This window comes from Hylobates moloch, unplaced genomic scaffold, assembly GCF_009828535.3.
Source record: "Hylobates moloch isolate HMO894 unplaced genomic scaffold, HMol_V3 SCAFFOLD_6, whole genome shotgun sequence".
Classification (NCBI taxonomy): domain Eukaryota; kingdom Metazoa; phylum Chordata; class Mammalia; order Primates; family Hylobatidae; genus Hylobates; species Hylobates moloch.
Genome location: NW_026652281.1, coordinates 8,017,802 through 8,041,516, shown reverse-complemented (window position 1 = coordinate 8,041,516; position 23,715 = coordinate 8,017,802). Strand labels below are relative to the sequence as shown.

Below are 23,715 nucleotides of genomic sequence, written 5' to 3'. Positions count from 1 at the left end.
TTCCAGGACCTCCTGCAGATACCAAAATCCACAGATGCTCAAATCCCTTACCTAACACAGCATGTTCGCATATAACTTATGTGCATCCTCCTGTATCCCTTAGACTACCTCTAGATGATTTATAATGCCTAATACGATGTCAATGCTATATAGTTGTCATACTGTATTGTATTTATATTATTTTTTATTGTATTTTTATTTTTTGAGTACTTTCTGTGGTTGACAAGTCCGTATCTGGAACTCACTGATATGGAGTGCCAACCCTACATGTAACAGCTGCAGTAACTTGTTTCTGTAACTGGCAAGTCACAAGGCTGAAATAATAAATTTTCTTCTTTCCTTACACGTCACATAGTTCCTCTTCCCTCAGCCACTAGCTCAGCTTCTCAGGGTTTATACGGGGTGGGGTGTACCAAAACGTCATTGCCTAAAGGACCTCAATCATTCCCCTCTTTGAGACTGTTAGAGCTATCCCTTAAAGTTAGTGGCATACATGGGAAGTGCTAAAAATGCCCTAGAGAATCCCTGGGTTCCAGATGCCTTTCTTGCCATCCATAGTGTAGGAATGACATAAATGCCCCTTTGTTGCCAGGATCACTTGTACCAGCCAAAACAGTAAACTCCAGCCTGTTGGTTCAGTGCTGAAATGACTGGATGGTCTCAATTCCTGTCTCAATGGAGCCACTGTTGTGTCCCCTAGTGGGAGCACTCCTCCCTTGGGAACTCATCAAGAGAAGCAGGAAACAAATCATCCATGAGTGGGACCACTCCATCTACCTCTGCTTGATTCCAGACCGTGCATTCTGACCAAGAACAGTCCCATGGAATGGTCACTCAATCAAAGCACACGTTACATTTGTCAGATGGAATTGTATTCCACCTAGTGCCATAACTAAGTCTTCAGCAGACCATTCCATCGTCCTATTATGCCCGCTGTTCCTGGGTGATGGGGGATATGCTAAGACCAGTGCATTCGAGAGGCATAAGCCCCCATTACCCCACTTCTTTTATGGTGAAATGAGTTTGTCAATCAGAAGTTGTACTGTGCAGACAGGTACATAAGACATGTAACAAGTCCATGGATTGTGGCGCTGGTAAGGCACTGGGAAGAACTTCTCGTTACTTCCCAGAGTTGGGAGGTGCATCATTCTCATACTCACAATGAAAAAAAAAAAAGGCCAGATTAACTTCAAATTCCTATCTTTTCTCATAACTCACCAGAGAACTGAGGTCACAGAGCAATAAAACCTTACAGAGATTTGAGGAGAGAGAAGACATGTACCTCATTTACTTCCCGGGAGCGAAATTAAATCAGTAGTTCTCAGAAGTCCTAGGTACTTATCTCCAGACAGACAGACACACATACACACACTTAATTCTATGTGCTTCTTTCTGTACTTAGGATTTAGAATAGAGTTCAGACTAGGAGATGGTACCATTGGTCAGTGGTAAATTCTATTGGGCTATACCGTAAGAAACTAACGGTTGTTTTTGACCTGTAAAAGGCAATTTCTTATGGTTCAACCTAATACATCACTATATTCTGATCAATGGCTGTTTTTTAAAGTTACTATTTGGAAAAAAGTTATATTACTGAATTAGACTAAAATTGTTATTTGAAAGTACAAGAAAATATAAAAAGTATGTGAAAGTAGATTTTTATTACAGAGCAATTTTTTTCTATTAATTAAATGCTTTAAATAAAACAACATAATACCATAAACTGACAATGACCTGGAAGCATGTAAAATACTTAAGGCTGGAGAGGCATTTTTATTCTTGATAAATTTATATAATAAATTCTTATGACATTTGATTCCAAATTGTATGTACGAATTGGCTTGACATAATAATTTAAATATAAACATAAGGGCAATTTAAACATTGGCAGTAATTTATACGAGTCAATTCAAGGTTGGTGACTGGAGAACTGTATTAAGAAAAACCTGAGGTCAAAAAAATCTTTAGGAAGCAGCCCTGTAACAACGTACATTTGTAGATCAGGGGCTAAAAATCCACTCTGAATGAATACCATGAAGCAAAGGATGTACAACATCCATTACACATCTGTTTCAAAAACATCATGTTTCTAAAATGATACATCTCTTTACAAAGTAAACGCCACAGTATTAATAACTATAGAGACACCACTGGGATGAACTCCAGATGCACTGCTGACTTCCACCAAGCACCCCGGGGCCATCGCTTAAGGCATCCATCTTAATCCTGGGGCTTTAAGAACATCTTCTTTGCTTTAATCGGTTTTATGTCTCCATTTTCATCTTCTTCATAATTGGCATGGTCTCTCTTTCTGGCAAACTTTTTCCCAATTGTCCCCACCAAGGTCTCATATCTGTCAAGAGGACAGACAGCACACGTTTAATTTCAAATAAAAACGTAGGGATCAAGCCTCGTCAAGAATATCAGACCAAATATGCAGTAAAAAAGATTAACAAAAAGAAAACTATGATTAAAAGAAACCATCTGATTTAACAATTTATGAACTTCTCTAAGAGTGATTAAATTCCTTGCCATTTTGGCGTTTGCATTACCCTAAATAAAAAGAGATGTACATTTTAAAATACACATTTCCAGCAGCTCTGGAAATGGGCCCTCAACTGGCAGCCTGAAACAGGTCTGCGGCCCCCAAAGGCCATTAAGAGAAGGCCGATCACAGTCATCATCCTACTGGGGGACTCCCTTGAAAGCTGCCGTGGACTGTGGGGTAAGACGAGCATTCCTGGGAGAGCCAATGAATGCTAGGTCCAGATTAGAAAGCTGCTGCGCAGCACGGTTACCTTCTAGCCATCTCTTCATCTGACACATCAAGCTCCACTGTTTCATCTTCAACTTCTTCTGCTTTGTGCTTAGCATTCATCTGAAGCATCAATTTCTGCAAAATACACCAGTGCTGACCTTCAGGCTAGAAAAAGCTTGTGAAAGGAACTGATGTCAAACTTACCTGAAGGCAGAGAAACTGAAGTCAAACAATCTAGAGAATTAGTCAAAATTGATAAGGGACTCTCTGTAATACTTGATACCACAATGGTATAAGAGAAGTCAGCTCTGAGTCAAAAAAATAGTAAGGCAGAGCCCCACTGGATTATACTTAGTGTGAATTTAAAGTGTATTTAAGATCATAAATCTTAGTATTAGTTACTCATATTTAAAGCAGGCATACTGCTGACACATTCCAGTGAGTGAGGGAAGAAATAATAAACTTCCAGATTTTCTCTGAACTTTCCTCACCCCATCTTTAAGCCAAATGGAAGAAACACTAGTAGTCAATAATAATTTTAAATGCATCTCTTGGTGGTGGTGGTGGTGGTGGGTGGAGGAGGTGGGAGAAGTGGAAGTCTGGCCCCGTGTAATGGAGGGAATCTATGCACCTCAGCCTCACCCTCCTAAACTTTAAAGTGCATAATGCATCCCATGTAACATCCATGCATCACGAGTCTCGTCTCTCCTCCAACTCTTTCACATAAACCTTTTTGTGATAATTATCCTCTGACCTTTTTTTTTTTTAAATGTGTAATCTCTTCTTTTTAGCGAGAGTAGAAGGAATAAAAGATGAGAAATCAATCTCAACTAGTTTATCTAAGGCTTAAAAGAGTGATAATAGTTCAAAACCTTTTCCTAGGGGGATTGTATTCAGTGTTACAGAATCCAGTAATTAGGGCCATTTTCTAACACCCGTCCCTGCCCCCCATCAAATTCTGCGGGCAGTGACACCTCTCGTTTCCCATTGCAGCACACGTACTTTGGAATGCTCGCCTATCCAAACCCTACTCTTTGAACACCACATCTTCATAATCCCTGCCTTTTTCTTCCCTCTTTATCCCACTGCCCAGCCCCTCTCCTTCTCAATCTGAAGCTTAATTAAAGCAGGTCAAAGCGAGACCAGCATATATTAAAAACAAACACTTCTAATACAACACCTTAATTATCACACATGCCTCCTCCCACTCTGCCAAAAAAGCAGAAAAGGAAAACTAATCTAGAATCTTTCAATAAACTCTGGCAACTGGCTTAGTTAACTGTGGCTCCTAGAGAAGTGGTTCTTAACTGGGGATGATTTTCCCCACTAGGGAACCTGTGGCAATGTCTGGAAACATTTTTGGTTGTCACAACTGGGTTGGAGGGTGGGGTGTGCGTGTGCTACTGATATTTAGTTGGTAGAGAACAGAGGACAGGGATGTGGTTCATCATTCTCTTAGGAAAGCCACCACCACAAAGAATTATCTGGCCCCAAATGTCAACACTGCCAAGGGCGAGAAACCCTGGCTTCGAGTAATATTTACAAAACTAAAGATTTATATCTCAAGTGTCCATTTGGTTCATCAAGTACTTGATAGGATGGCTTTTAACATATGAGCCAAAGTTCTAAATGAATATTTGTTAAATAAAGCTCTGCTTCTCTATCCTGGAGCAGGAAAATTCAAATGAATAGCTCAGTTATAAGGCAAATATTCATTTTTCAAACAAACTGTCGAAAGGATTCATTTAAAAATCTACTTACAAGCTTGGATTAAAACTGTCCATTAAAAAGTCAAATTACGCAATTCTAAAGCAACATTTTTCCATTAGAAAAAATACATTTATAGGTGCCAGAAAATAACTTTTCATAATAGCATCATATGAATAAAATCTTGACGTTCTTGTAAAAGACTCAACTTGAAATTTTAATATTTACGGTGGCACTGTCAAGGGCTGTATACTGCTATATGAAATTATCTACTCACCTCTACCATAAAACTAGACTGCAATGTCTCCAATTTCTTTAAATAGCTATGGCGATATTTCAAGACTTGTTATTTTCTATATAATGAGTAGAAATGGTACCTGGTGGAGAAACACCTAAGCCCAATTATTAGCAGAAAAAAATTCAATTGGAAAAATTTTTAATTTGAAGCAATTATATTTAATACCTCAACCTCAGGATTAAATCCTCTGAATGACATTCTTCCGTAGAGAAGATCTTCACATAGTAAGAAACTCTGCTCTTCTATTATGAAACTCCTAAATGGGAAAATAAAAATAGCATTTCTCCGTATACAAAGCACAGCAAACAAAAGCCAACACTTTGAATAAAAAAAAAATCAACCTATGGTTCTCAGTAGAATGAAGTAAAAATACAGTAAGATTTCTAACCTAGGGTTAAAAATAAAATCTGATTAATTTGGTCAGCGAAGGCATTAGGAGACAAGAGCAGCAGGCTGGAGGCACAGCCTCTCTTAAACACCACATTTAATTTGCATAAATATCTACATAATATAAAGATCTAAAGTATTGACAATAAACTTGAATTTGCCAAAGTTGAAGCAAAGTTTCTTTTCTGTTTACATCCCCTCACCATATTTTTTTTCAATTCGTTTTCAGAAAGGAAATATGTATGTAAAAATACACATACGGTATACAATGACACACTACTCCAAATCATTTTACTAAAGTTTCTGGCATATTTTGTCTTTCGTTCTCAGGGATTTCAAAAATTCCATTCTCTAATTATCAAAGTAGCATATTTTAAGGAACATAATTTGGAAAACAGAATAAAGTATGAGTTTATAAACTGCCTGTAAGTTCCTTACCAAGAGGTTAAAAAGGACTGTTAATATATTTGAATATTTCCTTCCAGTCTTTTTTATACTTGCATTTACGTTGATTCTTGAACACTGGTCTGAGCTGTGTGGTGCACTTATACACAGATTTTTTTCAAAAAATTTCAATAGTTTTTGGGGAACAGGTGGTTTTTTGGTTACATGGATAAGTTCTTTAGTGGTGACTTCTGAGATTTTGGCCCCCACCAAATTCTTATTACAAATCCAGGAGAAGTACTGGGAAATCAGAGGCTTGGGCAGCTTTAAACAGTCTTATCAGTCAGAGCTCTTAGCTATAAACACCAAAGGCTGACCCTGGATGACTTCAGCAGAGAAAGAATTTACTGTAAGAACATTGTAGGCTCTGCATTTCCAAGGGGGACTGGTTCCAGGACCCCTTGTGGATATCAAAATCTGTGATACAAAGAGCCAGCTGTACTGGGCATCTCAGAATCACCGGGAAGGCTGGAGGGGCAGAACAGGAAGATGGGCAGAAATAATGGTCGCTAGCTGGTTGCACCAAAACCAAAATCATGCTAAAGAATGACCCTAGGGAAACCATTGCTGCTGCTGACAGGGCTGAGCACGACACCACTGACGGCACTGGGGCAGGCTGCGTTCCCTGGACCAGGATGTTACTGTCTCCAGCAGAATTTCTCTGCTGAGTCACCACCACATGACCCTAAATCCAAGGTGACATATCTATCTCCAGCCTGTCCATAAACCCTAAAGCATGGCAGGAAAGCAAACATGTGGCTTTTAAGGCTTGTTTGCTGGAGTAGGCTCTGATTCTCATAAAGATTCCCTCATGCAACACTTATTAAACCAAACTGTGTGTATTAAATCAAACTGCGGAAACAGCCACCAATAAAAGAGCCTCAGCTGGGCATAGTGGCGGACGCCTGTAGTCCCAGTTACTCAGGTGGCTGAGGCAGGAGAACCGCTTGCATCCCAGAAGTGGAGGTTGCAGTGAGCCAAGATTGTGCCACTGCACTCCAGCCTGGGTGACAGTGTGAAACACTCGCCTCCAAAAAAAAAAAGAAAAAAGAAAAAAGAAAGAGCCTCTGCTCTCATGGAGGTTAGTCTATAGAAAGAGGGGCCAAATAATGAATCAAACATGACACATTTATATCACACAATGGACGAAAATAAAGCAGGTTATTCCATTCCTAGCTCTAGGGGAGTAATTGGTATGGAACTAGCTTTCCTGCACCGTAACTATATAAAACAGGACAAAATATAAAATGACCATTTTCAGATAATGAACAAGTCCAAGCATATGACTGTGATGCCTGAGAGAAGAAAATCAAATGAAGTGAGCCCCATGAACGTGGAGCTTTCTGCCTGGAGGCAATTTCCAGATTGTGGAGCGGGGAGTGGGGGACTCACACAAAGCCCTGTCTTGCTGAGCTTAAGAGACAAACTGTTTCATTGGGGCTTTAGTTGAAAAAAATAAAGACACAAACTGAAATTTGGGGTTATGGCAGTGGCTGGAATATCTGGGTGAGGATACCACTGAAAGGGAGCTACACTATGGAGTTCAGGACCTGCATATTGGGTTCCCTTGAATCTTTGGCTGACCATGAAGCTCCACATGTGCAGGATGAGTCTTCAGACTTAGGGGAAAAGTAACTGCTGGAGAGATGATTTCTGGGAGAATACCTGCTGCATTAGCTTCCTGTGGCTGCTGTAACAAATTTAAGCTGACAAAATTGGTGGCTTAGAGCAACAGAAATTTATGCTCCCACAGTTCTGTACAAAATCCAGGTGTTGGTAGGCCTGGGATCCCTCCAGAAGCTTCCACGGTTACAAGGCCTTCTGTGTGTCAAATCTCCCTTACCTCCTCCTTATAAGGAAAGGTGATTACATTTAGGGCCCACCCAGATAATCCAGGACAATCTCTCATCTAAAGATTCGTAATTTACTCATATACCAGCAAGGTAAATTTTGCCATATAAGGTAACACTCACAGGTTTCAGAGATGAAAACCTAGATATTATCTGGGGGACCATTTTCCAGCCTACCACACCTGGGGAAAAAAAAAATTTACCCTGTAATTGTATGTTGAAGAAATAACAGAGCTTGCACAGAGCAGGGAAATGTTTGAGTTCTGCCTAGCCAGAGATGAGAGAACAAGCTAAACACTCTGTGATATTTAGTAGAAAGGCCACACCTTAGGAGTAGAGACAATTTAGCTACAAAACATACCCTAACAAAAACAAGCTGATTGGCATGTAAGTTAACTGCCTAATGAAACAAAATTCAATGCCCTTAAGAAAAATAACAAAATCCAGGTAGTCAGCAATGTAATACATATAAACGTACAGCACACAATAAAAAATTCCTAGACATGCAAGGAAGCAAGAAAATGTAATCCCCTCAGAGAAAGAAGGAAAATAATTGAAGACGAAATTAGTAGAAATGGACTTTAAAACAGTTACTGTAAATTTATTCAAGGATTTAAATGAAAACATGAATGCAATCAACAGAAAGCCTGAATTAAGAAACAGAGACTGCAAAAAAACATCGATAGAATTTATGTAATTAAGGGAAAAAAAATCAAAAAAATAAATTATATACCTGAAAAAAAATCTGAAGTAAAAAACTTGATTAGTCCTATATCTATTAAATAAATGGAATACATTGCTAAAAATCTTTTCACAGAGAAAGTTTCAGATCCAGATGGCTTCACTGGTGAATTTCACCGAGCATTTAAGGAAGAAATACTTTCAATTTTACACAAACCAAAAACTGAGAAGAGGAGGTAGGAACACTTTCCAACTCATTTTATGGCGAAAACCAAAGACATTACAATAACTCTATAGTCTAACATCTTTTATAAATATGGACGTGAAAATCATTAATAAAATGTCAGCAAACTGAATTTAAGAATTTTAAATGTTACATATGAAGACCAAGTAGAGTGTATGTCAGAAATACAAGGCTGTTCTGATATTCAAAAGTCAATACAGTTTTCAACACATTAACAAAATAAAAATAATGATCTTCTCATAAGAAATTATTTGACAAAATTCAACATCATTTATGATGAAAACCCTCAGCAAACTAGGAAAATAAAGGAGTATCTCTGACCATTGATAAGGGGCATTCATGAAAACAGCACTTCATGTGTAATAGAGAAAAAGTAAATGCCGTCCCAACTATGATCAGAAACAATTCAAGGACTACTCTTGTCATTTCTATTCAATACTGCATTGGGTCCTCAGCCATGAAATCAATCAACAAGAGGAGATAAAATGTATAACTCTCTTTTTTTGCAGATGACATAATTATGCATGTAAACAATCTTAAGGAATCCACAAAAAAAACTACTTGTCAGTGAGTCAATTTAGCATTACAGAATACAAAGTCAACGTACAACCTTCAATTTCTACACACCCCTCCACCCCATACATACACACAACGGACAAGTTTGAAAAAACTCTATTTATGATATATAAAACTATGAAGTACTTAGAGATAAACAATGCAACAAGAAAATTTTTTCAATAAATGTTAATAGGCGCAGTGGATGAAGCCTGTAATCCCAGCACTTTGGGAGGCCAAGGCAGACAGATCCGTGTTGGCCAGGAGTTCAAGATCAGCCTGGCCAAAACGGAGAAACCCTGTCTCTACTAAAAATACAAAAATTAGCTGGGTGTGGTGGGCGGGCGCCTGTAATCTCAGCTACTCAGGAGGCTGGGGCAGGAGAATCGCCTGAACCTGGGAGGTGGAGTTGCGGTGAGCCAAGATCGCGCCAGTACACTCCAGCCTGGCTGGTAGAGTGAGACTCTGTCTCAAAAAAGAAAAAAAAAAGTTAATAGGATCACAGGTTATCTATCAAAGACATGTCCTTTGATTTCTACCTCATGCTGTACACAAAAAGTTACAGGCAAACCATGGATAAAAATGTCAGCACTAAAACTACGAAATTTTTAGAAGAAAAAAGAAAATATCTTACCATCTTGGCATAGCCAAGGATTCATTAGACAAGAGTCATAAGGAATAAACCATAAAAGAAAAAATTGATAAAACAAAATTAATAAAAACTCATCAAAAGACAACATTAACAGGCTGGAAGAAAATATTTGCTATATACATATGTGGCAGAGAACTTGTATTCAGAACATAAATAACTCCCACATGCACAGATGTATGTAAGTTTTGTCTCAAAAAAACCCCAGAAACACTGAGCTTGAGTTAATGATGTGCATGCTGTAATATTTTGGAAAGAAATGTACTGATGTCTGCAACTTACTGCATCAAAAATACAATAAACGGATGGATGGATAGGGGGATGAACAACTTTGTGACATAAATTATTTAAAAAAACAAAACAAAAACAAAGCTTTCTCAATTTTTAAAATGGCCAAAATATTTGAAAAGGCACTTCACAAAGGTAGATATGGAAATGGCCAAAAAGGAAGAAGTTCTTTAATATTATCGGTCATCAGGAAAATGCAAATTAAAAACCATAATAAGATGCCACTAAAATAGTTAAAAGTAAAAAGATACATAACTCCAAATGTTGGACTCTCTCATACTTCCTTAGTGAAAGTGTAAAATCATAGAACAAACTGGTCTGAAAATTTCTGTTAAAGTACAATTCCACAGTTACAAAAGAAATGAAAACATAACAAAACAAAACTTGAGTATGAATGTCATACCAGCTTTATCCATAAGCGTAAAAAAACAGGCTGGGTGTGGGGGCTCATACCTGTAATCCCAGAACTTTGGGTGGCTGAGGCCAGCAATCACCTGCGATCAGGAGTTCAAGACCAGCCTGGCCAACATGGTCTCTATTAAAAATAAAATTAACCGGGCATGGTGGTGCACACCTGTAATCCCAGCTACTCGGGAGGCTAAGGCAGGAGAACCACTTGAACCTGGGAGGAAAGCTGCAGCGAGCCGAGGTTGCGCCAGTGCACTGTAGCTTGGGCAACAGAGCGAGACTCCATTTCAAAAAAAATAAATAAGTAATATAAAAATAAAAAAATAAAAAACTGGAAACAACCCAATCACGAGTTCTTTAACATTATTAGTCATCAGGAAAAGGCTAATTAAAAACCACAATAAGATGCCATTAGAATAAAATTAAAAAGATATCTAACTCCAAATGTTGAACTCTCATACTTCCTTAGTGAAAGTGTTATAACACTTCTCTGTTAATGTCCATTAATAGAAAAATGAATAGATACACCGTGGTGTATCTGTAAAATGAAATACCACTTAGCAACAGAAACAAATTACTGATGTTCCAAAACAAGGATGAATATCCGAAATATTTTGCTGACACAGTTAAGCACATATTGCACAATTCCTTTTTTATGAAGTTCAAGAACAGACAAAGTTAATCTATGGTTTAAGAAATCAGAACAGTGCTTGCGTCGGAGCAGGAGTGAGACTGACTAGAAAGAGGGATGAAGATCTTTACGTGATGACGGAAATGTTTCCTCGATAGGAGTATGGTTTACAAAGATGCATGCACTATCAAAACACATACAGCTGTAGACTTAAGTACATTCCACTGAATGCAACCACCACCCACACCCCCACACCCACACACAGTTTAAGGGGAGATAGTGAGGGCAGACTAGAGGAGAGGTGTTGTCTTTTAAAAGAGTGGTCTGGATAGGCCTCTTGTCGGGGGTGACATCTGAGCAAGGACCAGGAGGCAAGGAGGAAGCAAGATATCAGGATGCCCAGGTGAAAAACACCTGAAGTCGTAAGTGGGGGCCCTGAGAAGGGAATCTAACCCGCCTGAGAAACATAAAGCCCCTGCAGCTGGAATGGAGAGAATGCAGAGTAGTAGGAGGTCAGAGTTACTTGCACAATAACGTTAAGGTGTCATCTTTTACTGTGTTGACATTTGCAGAATGTGCAAAAGCTACTCTGCGTAAAATGAAATCTTAGCATGAGTGAAAGCAGCAGTGATACCAGACTACCCTGGTAATCACTGCCAGGCCCTCACAGTTCAAAGAAAAATGCCAGTTTCACATTAGAATGTTCTTGATGACACAGCACAAATGTATTTCTGTTAATCTTAGCCCTCAATTACTTTAAAAAATATTCGGTATACAAAATTGAAACTATATATATATATAAGATACTTCTTAGCCGGGCGCAGTGGCTCATGCCTATAATTCCAGCACTTTGGGAGGCCGAGGCAGGAGGATCATGAGGTCAGGAGATTGAGACCACCCTGGCTAACACGGTGAAACTGCATCTCTACTAAAAAAATACAAAAAAAAAAATTAGCTGGGCATAGTGGTGGGCGCCTGTAGTCCCAGCTACTTCGGAGTCTGAGGCAGGAGAATGGTGTGAACCAGGGAGGTAGAGTTTGCAGTGAGGGGAGATCTCACCACTGCACTCCAGCATGGGCGACACAGCGAGACTCCATCTCAAAAAAAAAAAAAAAAAAGATACTTCTTCATAGTCAAATAATATAACTGCACTTGTGTGACTGAACTGAGAGATGAATTAGACACTTTTTTTCAATGTGACACCATAACTATGGTTTTGCGGGTTTGGGTTCTTTGGCAGACATTTTCTTGAAAATAAATAAAGTGAACCTGACACTTCAAGGGGAACAACTGACACTATTTATTGCCAATAACAAAATTCAAGCTTTCAAGCAAAAGTTAGAATTCCAAATAGCTTTTATCTGTCATCTTCGGCTTGATAGCTTCCCAACACTTAAAAGACTTTTCTGATGAAACCCATGGTGATAATAATGAATGTGATTTTTGATACTGTATAACAAGATGAGTTAACACTGGGAAAATCTATACAACTCATTTTTCAAATGACAGATGCAGGATGTTAAGAAATCATATACGGGTAAAAGATCTATTTAGAATACAAGACAGACCAAGACATGAAAAGTTCACTGGTGTTTTCAGATTCCATGTTGCAATTTACTCTGAAGAAACTACTACTGATTGAATTTTGGAGTTGTACCAAAGAATTATCTGAAAAGGCCATTGAGATACTCCTGTCTTTTCAACTGTATCACCTGTGTGAGGGGGAATTTCTTTATATACTTCAACCAAAACAACATGTTTTAACAGGCTGACTGCAGGTGTTCAGAGTACAGCTGTCTTCTATTATGCCACAATGTTAAAGAGATTTGCAAAAACAGAAAACAGTACCACTCTTCTCGATAAATTTTTTGTCTTAAAAAAGTTATTTTTCATTGAAAATGTGTTAGGTAATGAGTTTGTTATTTAAATAATTTTTAAAATTTTTTATATAGTAAATATTGACAAATATAAATCACACAAAACACTCTCTAGGAGTTCTAAATAAAATTTTTTTTTTGAGATGGAGTCTCGTTCTGTTGCCCAGGCTGGAGTGCAGTGGCACGATCTGGGCTCAATGCAACCTCCGCCTCCCAGATTCCAGTGATTCTCCTGCCTCAGCCTCCTGAGAAGCTGGGACTACAGGCACACGCCATCATGCCTGGCTAATGTTTTTTGTATTTTTAGTACAGACAGGGTTTCACCATGTTAGCCATGATGGTCTCGATCTCCTGACCTGATGATCTGCCTGCCTTGGCCTCCCAAAGTGCTGGGATTACAGGTGTGAGCCACTGTGCCTGGCCTAGGAGTTCTAAATTATTTTTATAAATGCAAATAGCTTCTGAGTTCCAAAACTTTGAGAACCACTGTGATTTTGGTTCCTCTCTCACTGGCCCTCTAGTCTGGCCAGCAACTCAGTTACTTCAGAACCGCCTCTCCCTGAGGGAATCTAAATTTGGGCACAGAACTTGCTGTTCAGCTTTTTCTAGGAACTTGGGATTCCCTCTCAATTGCCCAGTCTTATTCCTTATAGAGTGAGCAGCTCATGAGACCTCCTCAATTCCAAAGTGAATCACCTCTCTCAGGAAAGCACTATACATCAAAGCTTTCACTTAAGACAAACGAGGGACCCAGAGAAAGACAACCTCCAGAGGCCAGGACTGGGTTCAGAGCAGGACTACCTGGCCCCTCAGAGGTTTTTCCCACGGCTTTGCAATGACACCGTAACTTTAATATAAAAAGAAGCACGGGTGTTTTGTATCTACATGCATGGTTTTAAGAATTTGAAAAATTAATTACAGACTTGACAAGCAAGTGAAATATTTCAAAACTTAACTGTTTTTGTATTTTAAGTATCCAATTTTCATTAATGAGGTTCTATAATTTTCGGGCTAAAACACACCCACAAAATTATCTATTTCATAAATTTCGCAGACGAGAAACTATTGCTCAGAAAAAGCTGGACTTGCCTAAAGCCACAAATACCACGGCAAAACTCCAGTTAGAAAACCCTTCTCAGTGGGTCTCACATTCCTGCACATTTTTTGAGCGAGGCACTAACTGCTTGTTTGTTCTGGACTATCTTTGCAGGATATATGCATAGCGAGCACCCTTGAAAAACAGTCTTCCTCTAAAGCCAAGGGCAGATTTGCTTACTGTCCACCATAATACGGATGCCTCTCCTGGGGCTGAAGGCAAGTCTGCTTGTGGCCCGTTATCCAAGGTTCCAGTTTTCTAAGCTCAGGAGATCTCAGCTATGATGCAAATTCAGTGGGTGCAGAGCATCCACCTGGGCCACTTCATGACATCCCTCATAGGACTTGGGAACAAAAGAGAAATGATGCCAACTTGATGCTTGTGCTGCTTGCTGTGTAGTAAGTCCTTTGTTTCTGATGGTGTTCAGGAGACACTACCCCCAAAATATGGCATCTTGGCATACTGAAAATTTTTACGCTGGGGGAATCTGAAAAATGACGTGCAAGTAGGATTTTCTGACCATCCCCTGAAGCAGGTCATAAAACCCTCACGTAAGAGATGCCCTCCCTACACTCAGAGGAAAGCAACATCCTTATCTCAGAAGAAGAAGGGACAGAGAGAGGAATCTGAAAAAAAGACTTGCTAAGTTTCTCCTGGCTTATTACTCTTCGCTCATACCCCTTGGTCCCATCATATTCCTTCACAACTTTCCACTCTTCATCAAACCTAACATAAAAACACTCAGGTTCAACCAATTCTTCGGTATTCATTTTCTTATGAAGGCTCCTGTGTCACCTAAAACTTTTGTGAAATCAAAGTGTATACCTTTCTCTTGTTAATCTGTCTTTTCTTACAGGGACCCCAACTAATGAATTTCAAATGGGTGGAAGAAAAGGCTATTGTTCCTCCCCTACATCTCAGACCCAGAAGGCTCCTATCTTCCACCAGCATCAGGGAAAGTGTGGCAGGCTAACTTGTTAGTTTCAGGTCCCTACAGCTTCTGACTCCAAACAGACCACAAAATACAAGCATAAGACGCACAATAGCCAAAAATACTTCTTAAACAACTTGCTACGGCAAAGGAGTAATTAAACCGCCTATTCTTGCACACTCTTACCGGACCATATCCTTGGGGAAAAAAACAATATGGCAATACATAGCAAAATCTTTGATCTGGTAAATTTCACTCCTAGGAATTCAGACTATATCGGGTTCCCTGGAAACAGACTCTAAGACAGACATATATGCAGAAAACTTAGCAGGCAGTGTTGTTCGGCAGATGCCCTTCTAGGAAAACAGAGACAGGAGGACTGGGCAGAGGGAGAAGATGATGGGCAATGTGGCTACACTAAGGCCTCAGCCACATATGAGAGCTCTGGAGTCAGGAAAGCCCTTCAGTTGTTCAAAGTTGAGGCACAGCAGCTAGATCATCATTCCCCTGCATGGTCTAGCCATTGGCTAAAGGTGTCCCCTGTGAGGCAGTGTTAACACTGAATAGCCCTAATTATCTTCACTGAATTACAGACTGATATGGCTGGCACTAAAAATGGGAAACTTGAGACTTTCAGAGCACAGACACATGCAATCTCCAACTTCACAGAATAGTTCAGATAACACTAGCGAAAAAGGATACACAAACATAAGCGAGTAGAAAGGAATGGGTGTACTTCATATATTCAGGTATAAGGAAATACACACAATGGCAACAATCCCTGTGCTATATGCCTGGTGCTATGGTGACTGTTTTACGTATATTACCTCATCTACCTCTCGGAATGTACTGGACAGGTACTATCATCATACCCAATACATAAATGACACAAAACGGGTTGAGTAACTCACCCAAGGTGACAAGTAAACAAGTGATGGAGCTGGGCATCAAACCCAGGTCTGCCTGACTTCAGAGCCCATATGCTTAATCAACCAATCCATTCCATGATCTCCCTATTTAGGGTGTTAAAAACAACAACTCAATACAACACATATACCAAAGATATGTCATCCATTCACCCCTCCAGACCTACTTCCCGTCTTCACCCGTTTCTCTGGCCTGGGAGGCTGACTTGAATGTAATGCACGGAAGGGCTCCCTTGCTAGGATGACCTTGGGCTGGCTGTACTCGTGAGTGGAGGTAGTAGCTCCTGTAAGGTGCTCTTTCTACACAGCTTATCTCCAGATTCGGTAGCAGCTATTCCCCCCCTACCCCTTGACTCTGCAAGCTCAGGTGGTAATCACTCTCACTACACATGCTAGGAGGCACTGCACTACCCCGAGGGGCTCCCCTATGCCCCACCCACACCTTGATAGTCTCTCCTCAGTTGAGAGGGTCATGTTTTCCTGCCAACATCCTGAGCTGATATACACACCTATACATAAACAAGATGCTGAGTAATGGCAAAAAAGTACTATTTACCTTCCCAGAAAGAAAGGTAAAGGTCATTTTCTGGGAATAATATGCTGTATTGGGGGAAAAATACTGGAAACAAGATAGAAACAGTCCTGCTCTTTAATAAACAACTGGAAGGAACACTTCGGCAAGTTTACTTAAGGCATAAAATTAAATTATAGTTCCTCAGCAGCAAAGGTCCCTTCCTCCCTGTGACCCTGCCCCTGGCATTATCTTCTCCCTCCTTACCAACATCTTGCTTCCTCCAAGAAGTAGAGAAAAAAAGTACCCTCCCCTGATCCCTCCTGGTGGGACATACTTTCTATCTTTAGAGAAGGGTATCTAACCTTCAAACAATGTCCAGAGGTCAGCCAAATCAACAAGGGAATATAACATTCCAAATCAAAGCCCAAACATCAGGTACAGAATGGAAAGACAAAAATGTGTCACCAGATAGTAAGCAGCATCTTCAGTCATTTGACCAAAGTTTAAGTAAAACTACCATACCACGGAGCTTACTAAGGTGAGAAAAGTATCAGGGAAAAATGAAAAATAGCTTCCAGAAGGATTCAGCTAAATTAAAGGATGCAATAAATCCATCACTCCTTCATTCAAAATTGTTGATCAGGCACCAGCCAAGCGTGGGGGTGGGCCAGAAACTGTCTACCCCAGCTTCGGCACTGACTGGCTGGGTGAACCTGGGCAAGTTACCATCCCTTAAGCTCAGTTCCTCAACTACAAAGTGACAGAATGATAGGAGGCAGCTCCTAAGTTTGCTACGAAGATTCAGTAACTACGAAGATTCAATAAGTACGGAAGTAAAGTGTTTAGCCCAGTTCCTGGTACACACTACAGATTCAGTAAATGTTAGCTAAAATGGACGGTATTACAAGTAGTAACAATTTAAAAAAAGAAACAAAAACTCCTGACCTGCCTTAAAATGCTCAACCTAATGAACTCTGTAACTGAAACAAAACTGGAGAGGCCTGAAGTACACACCTAATCTTTAGAACTTAAGGTGACAGAACGTTACAGCTTCCCCAAAACATCTGCTGTTACTATTAGAGATACGTGGGCTAGGTTCCTTTGTTCAATGTAAAAAAGGACAATGTGATAAATAGTGGCTGGGAGGGGGAGTAGTAAAAATGTGTAAATCCATGTACAACTTTAATAGGTTTAATATTTTTTAGTTGTGGGACTAACTCAATAAACTGAACAGAAACTATGTCATGGGCTTTATGTCACTGGAATGATGAGTTAAATTTACCAGGAGTTTCTTTCTGAATGCCCCAAGCATCATCAGTATAAATTTTAATAAACCTACTCTTTCTCTTTAAGCTCTGGCAAATCCAAGTACCAGTGCTCTTCACTAATGATTTTCTTTTCTTCTTCTTCTAGTTGCTTCTTGGTTTCTGAGTCCAGTCCCCTTTGCATAAACTGTGAAAACAAACAAAATCAAGGTCAGAAACTTTTCCCATTTTAGAATTGAGGAAATCCCAAATAATTTTCTTCTTCTACTTGTTCTCCCTCATTTATCTACGGAACCCATCTCAAGATTGAGGGTTGGGGCAAGTGATCACACGGTTTAGCTCTACCCTTCCAACTTTACACTAGACGATGAGGGGTTTTGTCAGGGCATGAGAAAATACACAATGTATGTTTCCTTTGGAAAACTTAAGGGCTAAGACACCACATTCAAACGTCTTGTGCTCACCCACAGAGCCCACTGGCTTTGGCACCTGCTGATCTGGGGTTGAAATGCTCTTCTTATCCTCTTCCACCTGGCCAACTCCTCGGCCGTCTGACATAGGTAAAGCTACTACACTTCTTTGAGTGCCAGTAAAATCAGTGCCTCTGTCCTAAATGCTTCCATGGCTCCCTCCAATAGACTCACCACATCTTAACTTTTTGAGCATCTATCTCTTCTAGAGACCTTAAGGACTGGGTGTCTGGGTCATTTCCTTCATCTGTCCCAATATGATGACTGAAGCACAGTAAGAGCCTGATAAATGTAGGCAGAAGCACAGGTACATCTATAAGTCTGCTCTTCATCTTTATTTTTCCTCTGAAATGCTGCTAAACTCTTGAGCTGCTCTTATCAAATCTGCAGAAACTTGACTCAAAATATGGCAGTAAATAATAGTCCTGTTGCCAGTCTCTCACTAGCACGAATACCTGTATTTATTCAGGGAACAAGTGAACAAACTTGAGGCTAACCACAGCAAAATGATAAAATATCAACACTGGAGAAAATAAAATCAGAAAATACCCAGAAGCCTCCTAGCAGTGAGGTTTCAGGTTCCACTGGTTTCTATGTATCCCCCATTTCTTTCCCTTATTCAGGTGCCATATTTCTTTTTTTTTTTTTGAGACAGAGTCTCGCTCTGTTGCCTAGGCTGGAGTGTAGTAGCGCGATCTCAGCTCACTGCAACCTCCGCCTCCTAGGTTGAAGTGATTCTCCTGCCTCAGCTTCTCAAGTAGCTGAGATTATGCGCCCGCCACCACACCCAGCTAATTTTTGTATTTTTAGTAGAGACGGGGGTTTCACCATCTTGGCCAGGCTGGTCTCGAACTCCTGACCTTGTGATCCACCTGCCTCAGCCACCCAAAGTGCTGGGATTACAGGTGTGAGCCACTGCGCCCAGCCCAGGTCCCATATTTCTCCTCCTTCTATTCCAGCTTTTCCAAACCGAAGCCTTTTTAGGCATAAGCGCTTTAACTAGGACTACTAAGTTAAATGAAAAAATCTTAAGAATGTTCACGAATAAAATAGTCATGCGCTGCAAAATGATGTTTGGTCAACGATGGAACCCATATATGAAAGTGGTCCCATAAGATTACAATACTGCATTTTTACTGTACCTTTTCTATATCTAGATATGTTTAGATACAGATACCACTCTGTTACAACTGCCTAGAGAATTCAGTACAGTAGCATACTGTATAGGCTTGCAGCCTACGAACAACAGGCTGTACCATATAGCCTAGGTGTGTGGTAGGCTATACCATCCAGGTTTGCACAGGTGAACTCTACGATGATCTCACAATGATGAAATCACCTAACAATGCATATTTCGGAATGTATCCTTGTTGTTAAATCATGTATTAACTAACTCATTACTGTGATAACATCAAGTGCTGATGAGAATGTGAAGAAACTGATCAATCAAACATAGCTGGTGGGAAGGTAAATGGTACAGCCATTGTGGAAAACAGCGTGGCAGTCTCTTAGCAAACTAAACATACACTTACCATATGACCCAGCAACCGTCCACGCAAAGTGAGTGCATGTAAAATGGTGAAATCTGAGTCAGCTCACCATCAATGTCCTGGCTCTTTATCGTATCCTAGTGTTGTAAAATGTTGCCGCTGGGGGAGGTGGCATGAAGGACGCACGGGATATCCCTGTACACTTTTTGCAACTTCCTGTGAATCTATCACTATTTTAAATAAAAAGTAAAAGAAAACAAGTTTGCAGACTACTGTTTTGCAGTCCTCATCCATTTTACCTGTGCGTATATCCTCAACCCAGGAAAGAACTGCAGTTTCTGGAATGTGCATGCTATACTTCCCAGTCCTTTTTGCCTTTGCGACTTAACGTTTCCATTTTCTGCCTGGCAAAATATTTACGCTTTTAAGCCCACAGCGTGTGTCCTTTGGTAAGACTTCCTGGTTGGCATTTGGCTTGGCTCTTCCCAGGCCTGCTCCTATAAAGAAGCACCTTCCCAAGACAGCCTCATAAACACTGGATTATTGTTCACCATCGTGCTGGTTTGGTGTCTCCCAAGACTACGATTCTGAATAGACCATGACTCTTGTTCATCCTGTATCATTGGCACTTAGGCGGCACCCTTGGTACACAAAAGAGCTCACTCAATGAAGGTTCTCTGAATGTAAATGAACCTGGACCTGTCTTATTTTTCCAGACTCTCTTTCTGGGATGGTTTTCTTTAAATGCAGATGCCTCATTTCATCACTAATATTCCTCGTGATAAAACTCATCAATATTGCCCAACTGCCCTTTTTTCTCCCACTTAGTCATGCACCTATTCTTTTGGTATACAATAGCCATATACATGTTCTGTACACAGAGAAAGGACAGAACTCCCTGTGAATATGAATCAGCCACCTCCAGACTTAGGTAGAAGTTCGATTTTCCTACTCTAGAGCATTTCAGAACACATTCCAAAGCTAGTGAGGACTCACAGCAGGCATCAGCACAATACAGTCCTCAGGCTAGATGTCTGTTGTTGTCGATAAAGTTTTACGGGTACACAGCCATGGTCATTCGATCCTGAACAACACTGGCAGAGCTGAGTAGTTGTAACAGAGACTGTCTGGCTCATAAGACCAAAATATTTATTATATGGTCCTTTACAGAAAGTTTGCCAAGCCCTGTTCTAAGAGCCTAACAGTGCTAAAATCACAAATAAACACCCTCTACAACCATTCCATACTGGAAGACCTTCCATCCACATCCTTCTTTTTCTGCTTCCCATCAGGATCACCCTGCAATGGCTGACCAAGTCAGAGGCATTGAAGTGAGTCAGGATTAAATCCTCAACCCTCTCACACTTGCCCTAAAAAGTAGTCCCCAACCTTTTTGGCACCAGGGATGTGCTTCCTGGAAGACAATTTTTCCACGGGTGGTGGAGAGGGGAAGGGTAGGTAGATGGTTTAGGGATGATTCAAGTGCATTACATTTATTGTGCACTTTGTTTCTATTATTATAATATGTAACGAAATAATTATACAACTCACCATAATGCAGAATCAGTGGAAGACCTGAGCTTGTTTTCCTGAAACTAGACAGTCCCATCTGGGTGTGATGGGAGACAATGACAGATCATCAGGCATTAGACTCTCGTAAGTAGAGCGCAAGGTAGATCCCTCATATGCGCACTTCACAGTAGGGTTTTTGATCCTAGGAGGATCTAGGATTCTGCCACTGATCTGACAGGAGGTGGAGCTCAGGTGGTAATGCAAGCTATGGGGAACAGCTGTAAATATAGATGAAGTTTCGCTCACTTGCTTGCCTGCCTGCCCGCTGCTCACTTCCTGCTGTGCGGCCCGTTCCTAACAGGTCATGGAGTGGTGCTGGTCCGTGGCCTGGCAGTTTGGGACTCATGTTATACAGGACTTAGCTCTGGTTAAGGCACCCTAACTGCAGCTGCTCCATGCCTTCTCACAGTATACTCTGTTCTATCAGTATAGACAGTGTCTCCTGCTATCTTGCCAGTAAGTTTTTTCTTATCAATGACCAAAGCTGCTAAACCAAATAGAGAATTTGGGTGATCTTTCTCCTTCTCCTTTGCTTCCAATGTCCAGTTGAGTCTCCCAATTTGGTGGGGGTGGACATTTATTTTAAGTTAATTTCTTATTAGTTGCAACTCGGATATTTAGTTTGAGCTTGAGTCACCCAGTACATCATCTGGCTTATTCCAAGAGCTAAAACAACTGCTGAAATCTTTTCAATATCTGCTTGGCCAATTCACTCCACTTCTCTGAAATTAATGTTATTACAAATCATAAAATCAAACTCTGTTCAGTAAAGATCAAATTTTGCTAACATGCATGAAAGTGCTTGACAAACTCTGTTATGCTGCAATTTGTCCTCCACCCTCATTCACCCGTTCATCCCTAACTCCATCCTAGCTCAACTCCATTCAAATCTTGCCCATGTAATGTTTACTCTGTCTTTTTTTTTTTTTTTTTTGAGACAGGGTCTCCCTGTGTCACCCAGGCTGGAGTGCAGTGGCACCATCTCAGCTCACTGCAGCGTTGATTTCCCAAGCTCAAGTGATCCTCCCACCTCAGCCCCCCAAGTAGCTGGGACTACAGGTGCGTGCCACCAGGCCCAGCTAATATTTTGTATTTTTTGTAGAGATTGGGTTTCACCACCACCAGCTGGTCTCAAACAGCTGGGCTTAAGCGATTTGTCTACCTCAGCCTCTCAAAGTGCTGGGATTACAGGCATGAGCCAATGCGAATGGCCTCTCTATCTTTCAAAACATTATGAATGCTTACTTCCTTCTTTTGGAAATTCCACCTCTTTAAACATGACACGTAACAGTTTGCTACTCTCTATAAGTAGTGCTCAGTAACAGGCATCACAGAGTACAGAGCAGTAATAAAGAGCCAGGGTTCTGAAGCCAGACTGCCTGAGTTCCCGTCGTGTCTACACTACTTATTAGCTGTGTAACTTCGGGTAAGTTACTTATTTCTGTTTCAGTTGCCTTAGCTGTAAAAAGAGAGTTATTGCCTGTAGTCACCTCAAAGTGTCATTATGTGAATTGCATAGGTTAATATTCGCAAACCACTTCAAACATTGTCTAATACTATAAGTATTTACTATTTTTTTTGACACTGTTCCCCGTGTCAATAGCTTTCCATTGCTCACAAAATAAAGCAAAATATCTTTAATCTAGCCTAAAATTCTCTGCACGTTGTGACCATTGCCTACTCTGCAACCATTTCTTAGTACTTGCCTTCCAGACATATTTAATTGTCTGTAATTCTTGGAAATCTCCATGGTTTTCTTTTTCTTTCTTGCCTCTCAGACTTCTGAACTCAGTTTCTCCTAGTTTAGGACGTTGTGCCTTCCATCCTCCCAGTAACCTAAAGAGACTACTACCCCGCGAGAATCTCGGTGAGTTCCCAGGGACCCCGGCGCTTTCACTCTCACTGCACTTGGTAAGCTGTACCCTGACTGCTTTTGTGTATGCAAGCTCCCATCCGCCCGCGGGCCTCCTGAGAGTCGGCCTAATTCGCAACCTGGTTTCCAGTAAACAGTGCAGAGCAGACGCTAAGTGAATGAATGAGCACGAGAGCTGGAAGCCCTCTGAGGCCTCTCTGTGGTGTCCCTTGTCCGCCCTCCGCCTCGGCCCCGGCCAGGTCGGAAGGACCGGGTGCCCCTACCGCCCGGCGTGGCTCTCTCAGCGTCCCCGCACCTTCATGCGCAGCAGATTCTTGGACAACTTTGTCTTGCGTTCGGCCGCCATGGAGGCTTCCGCCCAGCGCCGCACTCCAGCCGCGAGCCTCACCGCACATGCGCGGAGCCGCGTGCGTAGCTGCGCCCTCACGTAACACGCACCGCCCCACCCCGCCCCGCCCCGTCCCGCCCCTTGTCTCGCGCGCGGGCGCGGCCCCTCAGCGGGCGCTCTACTGGCTGACAAGCTCGGGTAAGCGCGCGAGTTGGCGGCGCGAGGATGAGCGCGGCAGAACCCAAAGAGGCTGAAGTCAGAGGACGACCCAGAGCTTGGCTTCTCGGAGCCGCGGGCCGCCTTCCCGGGACGTCGGCCTGGCCCCTCGGAGGGCCATCCTCCCTCAGGGACTCCCTTCCTCAGGGACCCCCTCTAGACTCAGTAGTCCTCGCTAGCCTCAGAGGTTTCCGCCACGCCTGCCACCCGCCTGGGCTGTGTTACCCACGTGTTTTGTCTTTATAACGTGGGTGGCG

General features: G+C 41.2%; 1 protein-coding gene across 2 annotated transcripts; it reads right to left on the bottom strand.

The window, feature by feature from the left end:
- Positions 1-1,646: 1,646 nt before the first annotated feature.
- On the bottom strand, positions 1,647-23,309 carry MPHOSPH6 (M-phase phosphoprotein 6). Of its 2 annotated transcripts, XM_058440442.1 has the most exons (6): positions 23,210-23,263; positions 21,021-21,259; positions 17,584-17,696; positions 4,929-5,019; positions 2,799-2,893; positions 1,647-2,353 (listed from the first exon to the last, which is right to left on the bottom strand). In XM_058440442.1, the coding sequence occupies exons 2-6, from the start codon at positions 21,021-21,023 to the stop codon at positions 2,221-2,223; spliced, it is 435 nt and encodes a 144-aa protein (XP_058296425.1). In that variant the 5' UTR covers positions 21,024-21,259; positions 23,210-23,263; the 3' UTR covers positions 1,647-2,220. The 2 variants fall into 2 exon arrangements, with proteins under 2 accessions (XP_058296425.1, XP_032012224.1); XM_032156333.2 differs by lacking the exon at positions 21,021-21,259 and having other exon boundaries at positions 23,210-23,309.
- Between the last annotated feature and the right edge of the window lie 406 nt (positions 23,310-23,715).

Coding starts and splice junctions, on each gene's coding strand:
- MPHOSPH6 (XM_032156333.2), bottom strand. CDS start 23,260: ATGGCGGCCGAACGCAAGACAAAGTTGTCCAAGAATCTGCTGCGCATG. Junction 17,697..23,209: donor AGAATCTGCTGCGCATGAAG/GTGCGGGGACGC, acceptor TTGTTTTCACAG/TTTATGCAAAGGGGACTGGA. Junction 2,354..2,798: donor GATGAAGAGATGGCTAGAAG/GTAACCGTGCTG, acceptor TCCTCTTGACAG/ATATGAGACCTTGGTGGGGA.